The following is a 15,253-nucleotide window of genomic DNA, read 5'->3' as shown; positions in this document are numbered from 1 at the left end:
AGCACTCTGGAAGTAGGCATCTCCTTAGGGATGCACACTCCTTGTTTTCCTAAATCCTAAAGTTGTTCAAACACAAAACATAAAGGGCTCGATGGCTCTTTGTGCCTACCAGTTCCTCGCAGCCTCAGCACTGCTGGAGCCGTGCACTGCTCCTATAGTGTTACTGGCACAGGTCACTTCGGGTTATAGCTCCTCCTCTGTCTTGGCTTCATATTATTTTCATTAGGTAAGAGCCCCTTAACATTTTTCAAATCAAGTTAAATCAACCACTTTTCACTGTGAGATTCCCTCGTAATTAACATTCCTTTTGAGAGCAATGGTTTTTTTTTTCCCCTTATTTTTGTTTTGAAGTTGGTCATGCTGTGCTTTTTGAGCTTCAGCAGTCAGTGCCAGACAAAGGGAGATTACAGTACATGTGACTGCTGAGGGATGGTTTCAGCACAAGTGGCCAAGGAGCAGGCGAAGGAGTGTGTAATATGATGAATGAGTATGCTAATTAAGGACAGCAGTGACAATCCCTGATTGTGTGGGGGCTGTCTGTTTTGTTGCTGATGTGTGTGTATACCTTTTTTATGTGGCCTTACAGAAACGGGGAGCAGCTTTCCTTATTTTGGAAGAATGCCACAACTGTATCAAACTCAAGGTTCCTCTAGCTCTAGCCAGTAGTGACAACTGTTAAAAATGGATGCCCAGGGGAAAGGACAGAACCAGGGACACTTCCAGGGGTTATTCTTTCAGCTTCCAGTAATCTCTTGCTCTCATTATCATTTCTTAAAAGGCTTATTCTGTACTTGTGATCTTGTCCTTTCTCGTAATTTTTCTCAAGTCATCTGTAGCCCTTCTGGGACTGAAGAAATGGAGGAGCACTACGAGTTTGAGCTGTGGGGTGATGGTGGATACAGATGGTAATATAATGTTCTTCCCTGTGTTCTGTCAGATTTTATTTCTAGATTGCTTGCGTTCAGTTTGCTTTTGGATGCACAGGGAGGTGAGTGTTGTATTGTCAGGGCAATTGTATAAACCAAGAGTGTGTGCGGTGGTCAGCTCTGAGCCTGTTACCATGTCAGTAGAGTTAGAATTGTTCTTTTCCCTTGCGTGCATTGTGTCTTTAATGCTTGGACTCAACTAAGTTCTACAATTGTTCATAATCTGCCTGTGTTCCTTACTGCGGAGTGACTGCCCATCAGCACCTAGCTTTCTGTCATTATCACCTTGTCTTTGTGTCATTTTGAGTTAGTGGAACCACAGAGGTTTAGTTCGTAGCCCTCTTGCGAGACCACTGTGTGTTCCTGTCCTCTGATTCTTGCCTGCTAGTTACTTGTCACTGATGCAAGCCCACCTACTGGCTTCGTTCCCTTCTGCTAGTTGAATGCCTTTGGAAAAGCTAAATCTGCATCATTTGAAAGTTCCTTTACTACTCACTGCTTGTTGCCTTCGTAGAACTCCGGTAGCATATTCAGCAGGAATCCTCTTACAACAACTGTTGCTTCTTCCTCAGCGTATATTATCATTGTGGCCCTTAATTATGTTCTTCATTGAGGTTTTGACTACCCAGTACAGAGCTGAGGCTTGCTGGTCAGAACTTGTTTTTATAGTAATTTTATCTTCCTTTCCTCAGTATTTCACAGTTCTGTAGTGCCTGTCTTGTAGCTGTCAGGTAAAATTTGCTGGTGTGAAGGACTATGAATTGGAGCATTTCTGAGAACCAAATAGTCCATGCAGCACACATTGCTGCTCACCAGGTTGCATTATCTCTGCCTGCCCGCTGCTGCTTAGAGATTTGAGATGCCTATCTCTAAATTCCAGTTTCATTCAGGAGTCAAGTGACTCTGAGTACTTACTAATGCATAGCGTGCTTGGTGGCTTATAAAAAATGGATAGGTGAGTTGGAGTCCTGGTGTAGCAGGGATGGCTATTTATCTGTTTTGCCTTTGTTAATCTCCAAGAGGCCACTACTGGCCTCGATCTCAGCTTTGAATTTCCTCTTCTCCCTTAGCAGTAGTTCATATAGGTCTGAACGGGACAGCATAAGGAAGTCTTTTACCTGTTAGCTTCTTCCTTTTTAATTTGTTGATTAAAGAGCTCCAGTCTCTGCTGCCCTCCATTAGCCTTAGGCTTGATTAAAAATCATGCTCTCAGAGACAGCAGCAGTTTCTGGAACCAAATGGATGAATGCACTGAGTAGCACAGTGTGTTATTCTCCATTGTTTCCTTCTTTTCAGATACCCAAATTAGGTTTGTAAAATCGGCGTTGTGGTACCACGGCTATGGCAGGCCAGACCTCTACGGGCTCCCCTCGGATGGCTCAGCGGGAAGTCGGGAGCTGCTGCTGGCGTTTTCCTGGCTGCTGCACAGGGTGAACCTCTTGGAACGGCTTTTGGCTCGGAACAGAGTGAAAACAGGGGATGAAACCTCCGTGTGCACGGTGAGTGTGCTTATGTCCTTCTGCCTCATCCATCCGTGTTATCACTCATGTGTAGTGCACAGTGAGTGGTATCTTGGTAACTTTAAAAATAAATACCCTAGCTTAAAAAAAAATAAAAATTGCAGGAGCCAGCATCTGGAACCTGTTTAATTTCCCTTCTCTAAACTTTCTGTATGCAGGAGATTTGAGTTCCTTCTTTTTTCTTAAACTCTGATCCCTGCATGAATGCTGTGATTTTGGTTTCTTGCAGTGTAGATGAGACCAGTTTTGGAGGAGTGGAGGTAAATGAATGTTGTTGGTCTCTGTTCCCAGACTGTAGGCGTGGGACTGTAGGCGAGCAGGTTATCTCTGAGTGCTGGGGTTGTTGGCATTGGGTGGAACAAGTAATCCTAAGGCAAACAGTATTGAAAAACATCAAGTTCTCAAATGGCAGCTGCTATTGTTGGCGTAACTAACGGCCTTGTAGCTTCCTTGAGAGAACAATGAGGTATAGTTGTGCTTCCATAAATAAAAAGATATTAGCATATAGAAAGCCTGAAGTAGGCTCAGGATAACTGTGTGTCTGCTTTGGCTGCAATGTACATGATCAGGGAGGGGAAAAAAAAAACCCTATAATTTTGCAACCTGTTCCTTGCGTTTAAGAGCACATATTACTCTATAGACATGTGCTTCGGTATATAAAGTGAGAAGCTGAGAAGGAAATACGATGTTTTTTTCCCATGTTTTTACTGTCCCAACTCTTAACATAGTTGTAACACAGATTGAGTTTATGCTGATCACCTCAATGTGTCAGTGTGGTTGAGGCCCCTCTGGATGGATGGAAGTTTGTTTGAAGTCATCTTTGTCTATTAGACATTAATTGTTGGTAAGTTGGGTTCTGAGTGATAGGGTCACAGAGTTGTCTCGTTCCTTGGCAAAGGACATTGTAGGTGATAAGTCCTACCTGCTGGTATCTAGTGATGTCTAAGACCTTGTGATCTTCACAGTCATGTAGTTGTGCCCCCCTAGACCGTGGACTACTTAGTTTTCCTGAATCCTTTTAATGTTAGTTAGGGGCAGTTCAGTTACAGCTGCTACTGAGGCTGGCCAGCCTGCCAGGAACTAAACCTGTGTTCCTGAGTGGAGGATTTATCACCTGAATTCCATCCAGCACTTGCACCACTGGGGACCTGTAAATGTATCTGTTTGGCTTTGTTTCTACTCGAAGTCCTCCTTCACAGGGAAAATCAGGAGCTGAGAATCAATCTGGAGCCCAAGATTTAAGACCTAATCTACATCAGGAAGGCTACTTGTAGGCAATGGTCTTTGTATTTCACTGCTGTGGGTGCTGTGGCGAGGAGCTTGTGACTAATGGCAGAGATTTTAGGAAGTTACAAGGTAGGCGCAGTATCTACAGAAGGAATTAAGTGGAAAGCAATTAAAAGGGAAGAGTTGCCTTTATATCAGTGTTACTAGCATCAGTGTGAGAAAACAGACTGCACTTACACGCTGCCATCATTTGCTTCACAGAAAAGGGAGCGGTGGTGCGCTCTGGTGATGAGAAGGGCACCTGCAGACCATAGGAGAAAGACACCCATGGAGAACTTTTTACATTGAGCTTCTTGGTTCTGGTTTTGTTGTGTAGTAGTAGACTCTTCCTTTTTGGCGCATGATTTCTATTGCAAAAGAGTGATGAGTGTAGTGTAGTAGTGGCATGAATTCAGGAAAGAGGGAAGTGCCATATTATTTTCTCAGAAGGACTAATTTTTTCTTTTCCAAAATGAGGTGAAAGAACTGTGATGATACGGTGTTATCTCATATGCCCACACAGAGGTACATTAACCATTTTCTTTATTGTTGTGCCTTTCATGTCAATTCTCAGCTGCTCACCTGTGTTTCTCAAACAGAAAGTAATAAGTAGTTCATGTTTTTTTCCCAATAACTGGTCCAGAGCAGTGTTTGCAAAGACTTACAGACCTGGAAAGGTTCTTAATAGGCCAGACAGAAAGTTTTATAGTCTGGGAGTGGGAATTAGTGTATGTGTGTAAAGCTTGCTGTATTAATGGCAACATTTCTTGTTTGATGTTCATCTAGAAAGTTTCCATCCTAAAACCTATGAGTAATAAAGCTAATAAATGCAGTTGATCTTAAGGAAGAAACGTTAGATTGTAGTTGCGGTGCGCTTTGTGGTTCTATACCACAAAGAAGGGAAAGAATTTCCAGGGAAAGATCTTATGATGTAGCTGATCAGCTGGGCGTTACAAAACCAATACGTCTTACTGGTAAGACCCAAGCAAGTTAAGACATAGAAATGCACAGTTAAGGAAATGAGGATGGGTGTGAAGGAGATTGTAGGTGCTCAGCTCTTTGTACACCACTCGCTGGAGCCTGTTGTTTATATAACCGTGTGATAGTTATTGTGGTGTTATTTCATGGGATATCTTCATTGGTATCTACTCATCGATCGGAACAGTGTTTTAGCCTCTAAAATCACAGGGAGCAACAAGAGCTGAGACTGTCGGTTTGTTACCAGGCGTCTTGTGGGTTAAAGTACAGCCTGAACAGTTGAAGTGCTGGCATTTTGACTCTGTGCTTGGTAAATAGCAGGCTTTTCTGATGCTTAAGCTGAAGTGTTGGAAGATACGTAACAGATGGTACAGACATTTCTAAGCATGCCAGAGATGCTCTGCAGTTGTAGTTCTCTCTTATTTGAATAAATTGAAGAAAAAGGCAGGACTACATGAAAAAATGTAATTAGAGAAAGATCATAAAAGAGCATTTCTTCTTCTTTCTTCTTCATTTAAAGCAACTGTTCATAGCTGAGAAAAAGTTCATAGCTGAGAAAGAGCCTGAAAAATGTTCTGCCACACGGAGCCTTTTTTAAACATACCATAAACAATTGAAAATATTTTCTTGAAAATGTTGCAAAACAAAAATCCATGAAATACTATTTGGTTCCGTGGTCTGCTGAGGTCTCTGCCAAAATTAGCAAAGCATGAAAGCCAGTGCTTACTAGCAGAACACATCTTTTGGCCTAGAGAATAAATGTGAAGAAAACTCCCCACCTCTGTGTCTTCATCTGAAAACATGAAGCCTCGGGAGCTGCAGCATAGCAGTAGCTCAAAGGGATACGTGTGTGATTTGCTGTTAAAATGTTGTTGGAGATCCACAAATGTGGTCTGTTGTATGAAGAGGAGAGAATGCAGCTAATCCCTAAATTAAGGGTGCAGGGATGTTCTGACCATTCTTTCAGGCTGTGTTTGAAACAAAGCCTACCAGCAGCGAAATTGCTGATGATATGCCAAACACCCAACAAATCAAGGGCCAATTAAATTAATTCCATTCATTTCATTTCAGATTACCACTCTATGGCCTTTTCTTCTCCACAGTTCCTTAGCAACACGCTTTTTTCTCTCCTGCAAATTGAACGCTTCCATCTGAAGGATTTCAGCCAGTTATTTATAGAGGAGCAAGGGTATGCATGACACATGATGGACGTGGAGCTCCACCGCTGCGAGGAATTCAGAGCCTTAAGATCTTGAGCTGGGGAAAGCATCCAACAAGCCTAATTTTACAGACACTTATATCTTCTGAGTCAAAAGTTAAGGGATTTCTGAAATTATTAGCTACATGGTGGTAAAAGCATGATGAAAGGGTTAGGTTAGTAGGAGGTAGTGCTTAATGTATCTAATGTAATTAAAAAAAAAATAATCCTGGATAGTTGTTGGTAAGGACGGATATGCTAGGACCTCGGGTGATGATGCGGGCTGACTGCTTGGACGTGTTAGGAGAATCCTTCAGGGCACCTTGTCTTATGTGGCCTCCAGTGCGTTTCTGTTGCAAGGGCAGTGCTGTGGGCTGCTGCGCCTGGGTCCGGGACACCTGCAGCGCTGGGGGAGCTGCTGCCCTCTGCAGCCTTCCATCCATGGCTCTCCTCCAGGTCATGAATTGTAGAAACAGAGAACAGGGGTGGAGGAAACAGTGAGGAGAGCTGCCTGGAGCCCCTGTTGCCATGCAGGAGGTACCGGAGAGGGAGGAAGAGCAGGCAGTGAATGCCAGGCTCTAGCACGTGGCTGCTGTCGTTCAAGTTCATTCTGTGAATTGGTTTTCCTGCTCTGTCAGCAGGTTGGTGACAGCAGAGGTGGCCAGCGAAAGCTCAAATCTCATACTAACTCAACTCTAGAAAAAATAAAATAATTAGAGGAAATCACTAATTCTGTTAGTCCTGTAAAGACTGGTGTACAGCCTGAATTGGAGGCTCACATAGATTTATGATGTGTCTGTTTTGGAATTTTAGCCCATTGTTTTTGCGTTAGAGCACTGGGTGATTAGTTGTTGGACATTGTCTTGAAAGGCTTTTTAGACTCTCTGTGGATTTCTATCTCAAATAAGTACCGCAGAGATGATGAATTTAGCATCTTTGGTTGCTTTGGGTGATGTGAGGAATACTCTCGAGTGCTGTTCATTGATTCCACATGGAAATCCTAGAGTACAAGGGGAAGTTTAAAAACAAACAAAAACCCACCACATCTGAGAGATTCTTCCTCTTGGATTCTTTCCTGTAAAGTTGGTGGATTTTCTGATCTGTCCCAAGGTGTTTATGAGAACTCTCAACCAAACTCAGCGCTTCTCCAGCAGCCAGGCTGGGCAGCAGCCACCATTTCTCCCTAATTCAGACTCATGAGTTCTGGAGGTATAGGTTCCTCCATGAAACCAGGGCTCCTGCATCCTTTGGAGGAACTCTGCTAGTTACACTGAGTCTCTGTAGCTTAACTGTTCATGCTTGTAGCCTGCTGGCATGTCACTGACCAAAGCTGGTATGACTGTGTGATCTTCTCCCAAGAAGGAACACGAGGAGGAGGAGGACCCTGAGAGAAGGTTAATGGAAGCGTTAGCTGTCCATGGTTAATGGCAAAAATAATAAGAAAATCTAGTGTTAGTGAAGCCCGAAACAGGGTGTGGAGCCTTAACTGTGAGTTCAGTTGCTCATTTTTTTTTCACTGAACCTGTAGGCTTGAAGAATTCTCATGTTGTCTCTCCATTTCTTTAAGAAGCAGATTATTCTTTGATATAAACTTGCTTTTTTTAGCATATCACAGCTTTTTCCAGATCTGCACAGTGGCTTGCACAGATAATAGCAGTGCTCTGTGAGTATTCCTTCTATTCCTGGGAAGAATACTGCCTGTACTGGTATTGTTTCTGCAGCTGAAATTAATTTGTGCCCAGTAATTTAATTACGTGTGAAGGCTGTTGAGTTTTTAGATGGGGCAGTGATGTTACTTCCCTCATTATCACCAAGATATGGTGTGTAAATACTTGTTCTTGGTTCTGCTAATTCCCTCTGCCTGCTTCTTGCCCTCTGTGTGAAACTGGACTCCCTTCCCCTTTTGTGAATGCATAGTAATTAACAAACAGAGCTATTATGGCCGTTGTAGCTGGAATACATGTGTGTCTTTGTAGCATGCCAAAGTGAACTTAGTTTCATTACTTGTAGTGTTTATTGGGAGAATGAAAGTAAACATGCGTTCTGACTCTTGGGTTTGCAATTTGATTCCCCTTTTGTTTGTCACAGTCTAACTTGGCTCACTGGCTATTTCCATTATAGCTTGAGCCTTCTGCCTCGTTGCTCATCTTGCTATTGAAATGCCTTTCTCTTACAGGAATCTCGGCCAGCATGGCTGTTCCATAAACCACATTGCTAGATCAAAGTGTGAAGCAGTAGCCAAGCTTGATGTTACTCCTCAGCAGAAAACCAGGACACCTTTAACACTAGTGTCAGTAAATATCAGTTTTCTGCTTTTTCCCCTTCTTAATGTATTACAAAGTCATGGAGAGTAGGGAATTTTATTAACCTATTGATTCTAACTTGGAATCGTAATTACTTTCCAGATCTGTACAGTCTATATGAGTCTGTCGGCTTTCATTTTTTGATTTGCTTCCCCTATTCCCTGTGCTTAACACTTCTGCTTTATTCGACCTCCTGTCTTACTCGGAACTCTCACAATTTGTCTTTTTTGCCACTACCACTGCCATATTACAGTAGCTGTTAATGAACACTCTTATTAAGACTCTGAAACCTAAATAGAGGGCACGGGATCTGTAAAGGTTCTCCTGCAGAATTTCTCTCCTCTAATTTTTGCCAGAAAGCACTGGAAGATTTCTAGTTAACAGCATTTATTATTGCTTGACACAGCGAATACACTCTTACAATTTTCTTAGACAGTAAGGCGTCAGGTTAAAACACTCTAAAAGCGATGTCTGAAATGATCAAAAAGACTTGTAATTTAGGCTTTTCACAGTCATCGTTTATTGAACTTGCTGTTTCTTTGGGTAATGTCTGAATTTCAAATAAATGCAAAATTGCTTGAACCTGTGATGGTATGGCTGATTTTGGATGGGGTTCTGCCCCCAGTCACTGGAGTCCTTTGGGCTTTCTCAAGTGGGGAGGCAGATGAGGACTGAGTGCAAATAGGAAGACGTGTGTGGTGCAGCTGGTGCTCTGTTCTTTACTAGAAGAGAAATTGAGGAAAATGAGTGACATTAAAATGTTTCAGTGTCTCTCCTGCCCTCCATTGGCAAGGATTGGGCAGTGCCTTTTGGTACCTTCCCATTGTCTTTGAACTTTTGATTTAAATGGGAAAATCCTTTACTTCTGGTGTCCCACTTCCTAAGTGAAAAGGGTTAACTCTCATTGCAGGATCTTTGGAAGGAAAGCACTTATTCCTCAGGAGATCAACGTGAACATGCAAAGAAGAGCATGGCAGGCCTTCTGTGTATGGGAGAGCTCTGCCTTAGGTCTGGTCCTCGGCAGTTACTGTTTCTTCTTCTCCTGGCCCCTTTCCTCCAGACTCCCTGCTGATGCAGCATGCTGCATTTCATTGTCTCACTGGATACCCCTTGTCAAGCTGCCTTCCCACAGTGGAGCTAAATGGATGTGAGCAAGCAGGACTGCAGCTGCAGGCAGAGGAAGTGCAATGCAAGGCATTATCTATGCTGCAATTTGTTCAGCCCTGCAGAATGTGGCATTCTACGAGTTAAGGTCTGCCTTGCCATGTGTTTGTTTCAGTGTGTTTGGCTTCTTCGTTTCATCTGGATACATAATGCAGTCATTTTGGGGATTGAAGCCTTACTTAGAGTGACACCCTTGACTTTGTAGTGCCAAAGATTGGGCAGTGCTGCTGTGCTGTGTTAAAGGCGTAAAGCTTTTTCTCTCATGCAGAGCTTCTAAATGAGGCCTTCTGAACAACAGGGAGGGTTGGGATGTGCAACTCGCTCTGGTGCCTCAGGCTTGTGGCTACTGCCAGGGAGGCTTGTTTGAACAAGGCAGCAGGAAGTAGGAGCTGTGCTCACATTTTGACTTCCCTCAGCATCTTCTTTTCCTCTCTTTGAGATACCAGCAGAGCTTTTGGGAGTGCCACAGAGAGGAGTAATTTTTACAGAAGACATTGAAATTTAAAAGCTAAAAGGTCTTGCAGAAACATAGCGTTTTTCTGTTTTTTGATTTTTATCTTCCAAAGATGCTACGAGCATCACTTCTACCTTATTAGCACTTTATTTTGAAATGGAAAACATACTCTTCTGTGCTAGTATCTGGACATTTAGTTGGCCTGCTGGTTTCTTACAGCACCAGTCTTTCCATGCGCACAGCATTTTGGATCCTTCTGTGTCTAGGAGGAAAGTCAATTAGCGTCGTTGATGGAGCTGTTAATGAAAATAGTATTGTCCCTTTCACATTCCTCTATTCAAATCGTTCCTTTTCATGTTTTCCCCTCCTGCAGATAGATATATGGCTGAATTAGCAAAGTGTGTCTGATAATCTGGTATTTCTAGCTACAGTGTTTTTTAAAAAAATCTACCTATTTAAAGCTGTGTAATTACACTGGTTAGCATATGTTATGTCACACGCAAACCATTGTCTGAGTTATGAGCAGTTCAGAATGAGCTCTCAGTAGAAGCTTGCAGAAGCGCTTTATTGCTGTGATTTATGTGACTGTTTTGCCTTTTGCAAGCCCTGCAGTGAGCAATCTAGAGGCGTTCCTTTGGGATATGAGGCTGCATGTGTACTGTAGTTGAGATCTGAGAGGAAATAGTTTCTATCTAGGCACAGGTTAACTTTGGTGGAAGTGAATACCAGGGGGAGCACACATTAGAGGGTTTAGCTGACTGTTACTTTCTGTTGCACCGCTCAAGGGCTGCTGGCTGTTGGAGATATGACTTGGTGCATGTATCCCTGTGCTAAGCATGCTCCAACAAGGCTGTGCCTCCATGGGAAGAGCAGTGAGCAGTTTGGTGGCTGTCCAAATATGGAAGCAGAGAGCTGGGCCTTGGGGGATTTGGAAGAAGTATGGGGAAAAGCTGCGGCGGGCTGGGGTGGAACCAGAGCCTGCTGTCGCCCTTCCCTTACCAACAGATGGCAGCTCATGGTTGCAAAAGAGCATCTCCCAGGGAAGCAGCCCTGCTTGTAGCCCTGCTTTCACAGCAGCGCAGGCAGAATGAGGCAGTGCATTGTTTCTTCAGAGTGGGAACCGTATTGGTGCAAGGATATCTAAGCATTCAGGTATCTGTATGAATTGGGAAGGTGTTGAAGTGTGAGCAAGTTGCATAATGTGGGGTTTTCTTTGCAGTACTACTTGTGGTATATTGTAAGGTGTCCCCTGAAACTGTATGGATTTTACTTTAAAATTATTTTTGGAGTTTAATGTATTCGAAGTGCATCAATAGAGCATGGTCGGCCCCATACTAGGTCACTAAAATTCTCATATCTCAAATGGAGCAGGTAGTGCAAAAATGCTCCCTGCTCATATTGCTGCAAACACATCAATGCTTGTGTTGTTCTTTGAACTATTTATATGGTGAGGTACTCGTCTAATTTATTTCCATCCACTGTGGGTAGAGTTGCTCCTTCGTTTCCAGTAAGATGGGATTGCTTTGTATCTCAAACCAAAAAGAAAAGCTGTATTCCTGCCATAAGCTGAAACTTCTTAATCTTCACTTTCTTTCTGATCAAGTCACATACAAGTTGTTTGCTCAGATGCATGGAATGTGAATTGAAGTTAATATGTCCGTGTGTCTTTTTCTCACCCTCCTTTCTCCCTCCCCTTGTTTGTTTCCTCAGAGTATTTTTATGTATCTGGTGGCTCCTTTCAGTCCACTGTGCTTTATGACTCCGACCTGTTGGCACCGAGTGCCTTTGCCATGAGGACCATGTTGGCTCTTTTTGCCTTAGCTGCATCGTGTAACTGCAAGTGCATTTGCGTGTTTTGAGAATGATCTGGCATCTTTTTTTTTTTTTTGTAACAACTGGACATGAAATAGCCTGGGGAGGAATGCTCAGGGCAAGGCTTGTGGTGCTAGAGACTGAATTCTCATGACTGTGTTCAGCTCTGACCAAACCAGAGATGCATTTATGCTTCAGTCTAGCTTCTGCTTAACGGCTGTGCGAATCCCAGGTGCTCTGCTGAGTCCTTGCTGTCCAGTCTGACAGGACTAGTTCCAGTGTTGCCCGCTGGAAAAGATTCCAACACTGCAGTGAGGTATGAGTACATCCTAAAGTGGCTTTTGTTCTGCAAGCGTGTGGTTCTGGAGCTGCAGTCCTCATGCCTTGGTTTTCTGAAGCAGAATCAGAGAAACATTAGGTGCAGCCAGCAGTTTATAAGCAAAAAGCTTTTCTGATACATGACTCCCAAGCGATCCCTTCCAGAGCTGGCGTGGAGCAGCCCAGGTGAGGGGAGGCTGTTGGGAGCTCTGGGTGGCTGCTGGGCTGCTCTCGTTATGGCTTTGGTAAATAGCGTGCACTTCTTTGTATCAGAAGTAAGTGTAGGTGTGCACCCAAACCACCGCATAGATTAGATAAATTCGCAGTTATATTTGAAGCTAAGACCCTAGCTTGGGTTGGTATTTTAGTGATTTTTCTCTCACTGGGAGAGTAGTAAATAGTCTTAGATTGTAGAGATGGCTCAGGAAATTGAGGTCACAGTATAATATGCAAGACCCTTTTTTTTTTACCTTGTTTACTTTATGACAGGGTAAGTATTTCATAGCAAAAGTAAATTTTTTGTGCAGTTTGTGAAATAAATAATAGAGTTCCTGTTAAAAAATGCATTGACTGGCTTCCTTATTTTAATATTAATAAGGCAGGTTGCTACAATAAAATTAGCTCTGCATGGTGTTTGTCATTTTGCTGCCAAAGCAATTGAGTCTAATGCCATTCCTTCCTGAAATGAATCCTCAGGAGAGCAGTGTTTGTGCCATTCTCAAACCTCTAATCCAGGGGAGCTGGAGTTGAACTGCGGATAATGGAAAACGAGTGTTTCAGTCTGGGAATCCCAAACACGAGAAAAGGACACAGGCCTTTGACCTTGTGGCTCTCTGGCTGCTTGTTTGCAGTGTTTTAGTGTTGTTTACATCTGTGTTTTCTCCGGTGTACTACTAACACCCAGCCACTTGGCTGGTGTTTAGTGACAACCTGGTAACTGTATCTATATAGTTTCATAGTCCAGAATCCTTGCTTGACTGTGACAGGGCCATTGAAGTACGTAGGTACTGTAGCTAGGTCCGCAGTGCCCCAGAACTCAGTGCCTTTTGATTTTGGAGCAAAAAGTTGATGGCATCTGAGGAAAAAGAGTGACATTGAACTTGACACAGAGGAGATAGTCTTTTTCCTTATTCTTTGTTTTCTCTTAAGACACATCTGTGCCTTTAAAAGGAAAAGCCCTTTATGAACCCTGTGCTGCTGTGATTTATAGCACATATTTATCTGAGCCATGGAACAAAGGGAAAAAAAAACCTGTAATCTTGATACATTTTGTTGTGTGACCAGACCAGCACTTTTGTGCTTATAAATAATAGGAACACTCATTGTATTAGAGGCACTGTCAACTGAAGCAATAGGTTAAAGCAAGCATTAGGGGGTTGTTTGATCATTGTTACACATCTGCTGAAATCTGCATTTAAAGCAAGATTAATTAAGCTCTCTTCATTTTGCATTTTTGCAGTTTGCATTTTTAGTTTAGGATCCAAACTGGAATTATATTCAAGCTTTGCCTGCCAACTGAATTTTTAGAAGATTTTGTTGAACACGGATGTCTGTGAAGCAGGGTAGCACATATGTTTAAATACCATCGAGGTCTATGGGTACAAATATCTGCTCAACTGTTTTCTTGAAAACAGTCATGTTTCAAGTAGACTTGAAATGTCTGCTTTAAAGAAAGATCTTGGGAATCCAACAGCTGGGAAACGCTTCCTTAGCTGGACACCACCAGTTTTGAAGCCCCAGGCTTTTCCAGGTCTGTGCTATTTCTACTTTTACGGCATGCTGTAGTCAAAATTTGGAACTATGGATTGTGTTTGCTGTGTGTACTTTCTGTAGACTGAATGAAGCTGAGAACTCACCCTTTCAGTGGTGTTACAGCCATCAGAGCTAAACCAGCCCGTGTCTTCCTCCCTTATTCATTTGCAGAGTCTTAGCTGAAAACAGAGAGGGCTGTTTGGAAACGGGAAGGATCTTTGTGCCAGAGGCTGGGGAAGGTGGGATTCCCTCTGTGTTCCTTGGGGAGGTGGTACAGCGGAAATGTCTCGCTTTCGGTGACTGGCCAAGGTGAAATTGCGTCCAGAAGGTGAAGGTATGGCTGCATATTTTTTTGCTGCCGCAGAAGGAAAATGGGACAAGATGAACAAGGGGACACTCTTGTTCTTCCTTCCAAGTTAATCTAGAGAAAAGGCAAAACAAGGCTGTGTGGGGCAGTTGCCCCTCGATTTCACTTCCACTGTTACAGAGGCTGAAAATGTTCCTGCAGGCTCCTGAGCAGTGTCAGCCGGGTGGTTGTTTCTTTTTCCTCATTCTGTGAGAAGAGAAATGCTAGATGAGTAAAAGAAAACAGCTGGGTAAGCAAAGGCCCACAGTTTTGTCCCTACATAAGGCATTGATTTATAAAATTGGGTCGCTTAATACAGCCTGCAGCACTTTCAGAAAGATACTGGAGGAACTAAATCTGTTTTTTATGTTCTCTGGCTTACAAGGACCTAGGAAAAATGTGATTTGTCCATCTGAATAGAGAGTATGCTTAGTGTCTCAGGATCACTCTTTGTGTCTCCCTGGGTATGGAAAATGAAAGACAGGAGAGGAAGACAGCCCATCACATCTTAGCTGAGAAGCTGATATTTATGCCAGAGTTTCGTATTCCTGTTCACTTTCCTGTTTTTTAAGAGACTATAATTTCTCTTGAGTGCTGAAGGTTTGGGAAATGTTTACCTCTTCGGCCTGTGTTCAGTGCTGAGTGATTTGAAAATGTTGGAGTTATTAAAAATATTTTGGTGTTCTCTTCTGCTTTTAGTGTGAAGATGATCTGTCTCCCAGTGAGAAGGAGATGACTGAAATAGCACCTGAGCATGGGCTGGAAGACAGAGTTGATGTTCGATACCTTCAGTGGTTAAATGGGAAGCTGAGGTTCCAGTGGCGGAGTCTGCATGCTCAGCACCAAGAGCAGTGCAAACTTTTACATAAGGTAAATGATTGTTCTAACCTGCTATGGCGTTGTTTATTATTTAAAAGCCTTGTCAGCTAGTGCTAAACGTATAAATTATTCTTGCTTGCTAGTTCGGCATTTTTCTCTAGTTAAAAGTGAATTACTCTAAATATAAATACCCCACCTTTCCCCAGTGAGGCAGAACCACGAGAAAATGAAGTATGTACCATGTTTGTAAGGTTGTAATTGCTGTATGAAAGTCTCCCTCACAGGTTGGCACATCAGTCACTTCCACAACCAGGTGGGCTGTCTCCATTTTCCTCAGAAAATGTCTGGTAGAAGCAAGACAGAGTGTTTGGCTCCCAGAGACAAGTAGTGACTCAAG

The 15,253-nt window shown here is 42.9% G+C and overlaps 1 protein-coding gene across 3 annotated transcripts in view; it reads left to right on the top strand.

Annotated features, from left to right (window-relative positions):
• The window catches only part of C7H14orf80 (chromosome 7 C14orf80 homolog), a 65,490-nt gene that overhangs the window by 4,356 nt on the left and 45,881 nt on the right, over nt 1-15,253 (top strand). For 2 of the 3 annotated variants that reach the window (XM_021404935.1, XM_021404934.1), the window contains exons 3-4: nt 2,223-2,425; nt 14,737-14,907. In XM_021404935.1, coding sequence (XP_021260610.1) covers nt 2,223-2,425; nt 14,737-14,907 — 374 coding nt within the window. Of the gene's footprint in view, nt 1-2,222; nt 2,426-10,727; nt 10,962-14,736; nt 14,908-15,253 lie in introns of those variants that run through there. The other variant, XM_021404936.1, reaches the window with a different exon arrangement.

The sequence above is a fragment of the Numida meleagris genome, chromosome 7 (genome assembly GCF_002078875.1).
Source record: "Numida meleagris isolate 19003 breed g44 Domestic line chromosome 7, NumMel1.0, whole genome shotgun sequence".
NCBI lineage: Eukaryota > Metazoa > Chordata > Aves > Galliformes > Numididae > Numida > Numida meleagris.
Note: the sequence above shows the minus strand (reverse complement) of the source record. Positions and strands in the feature narration are given on the sequence as shown.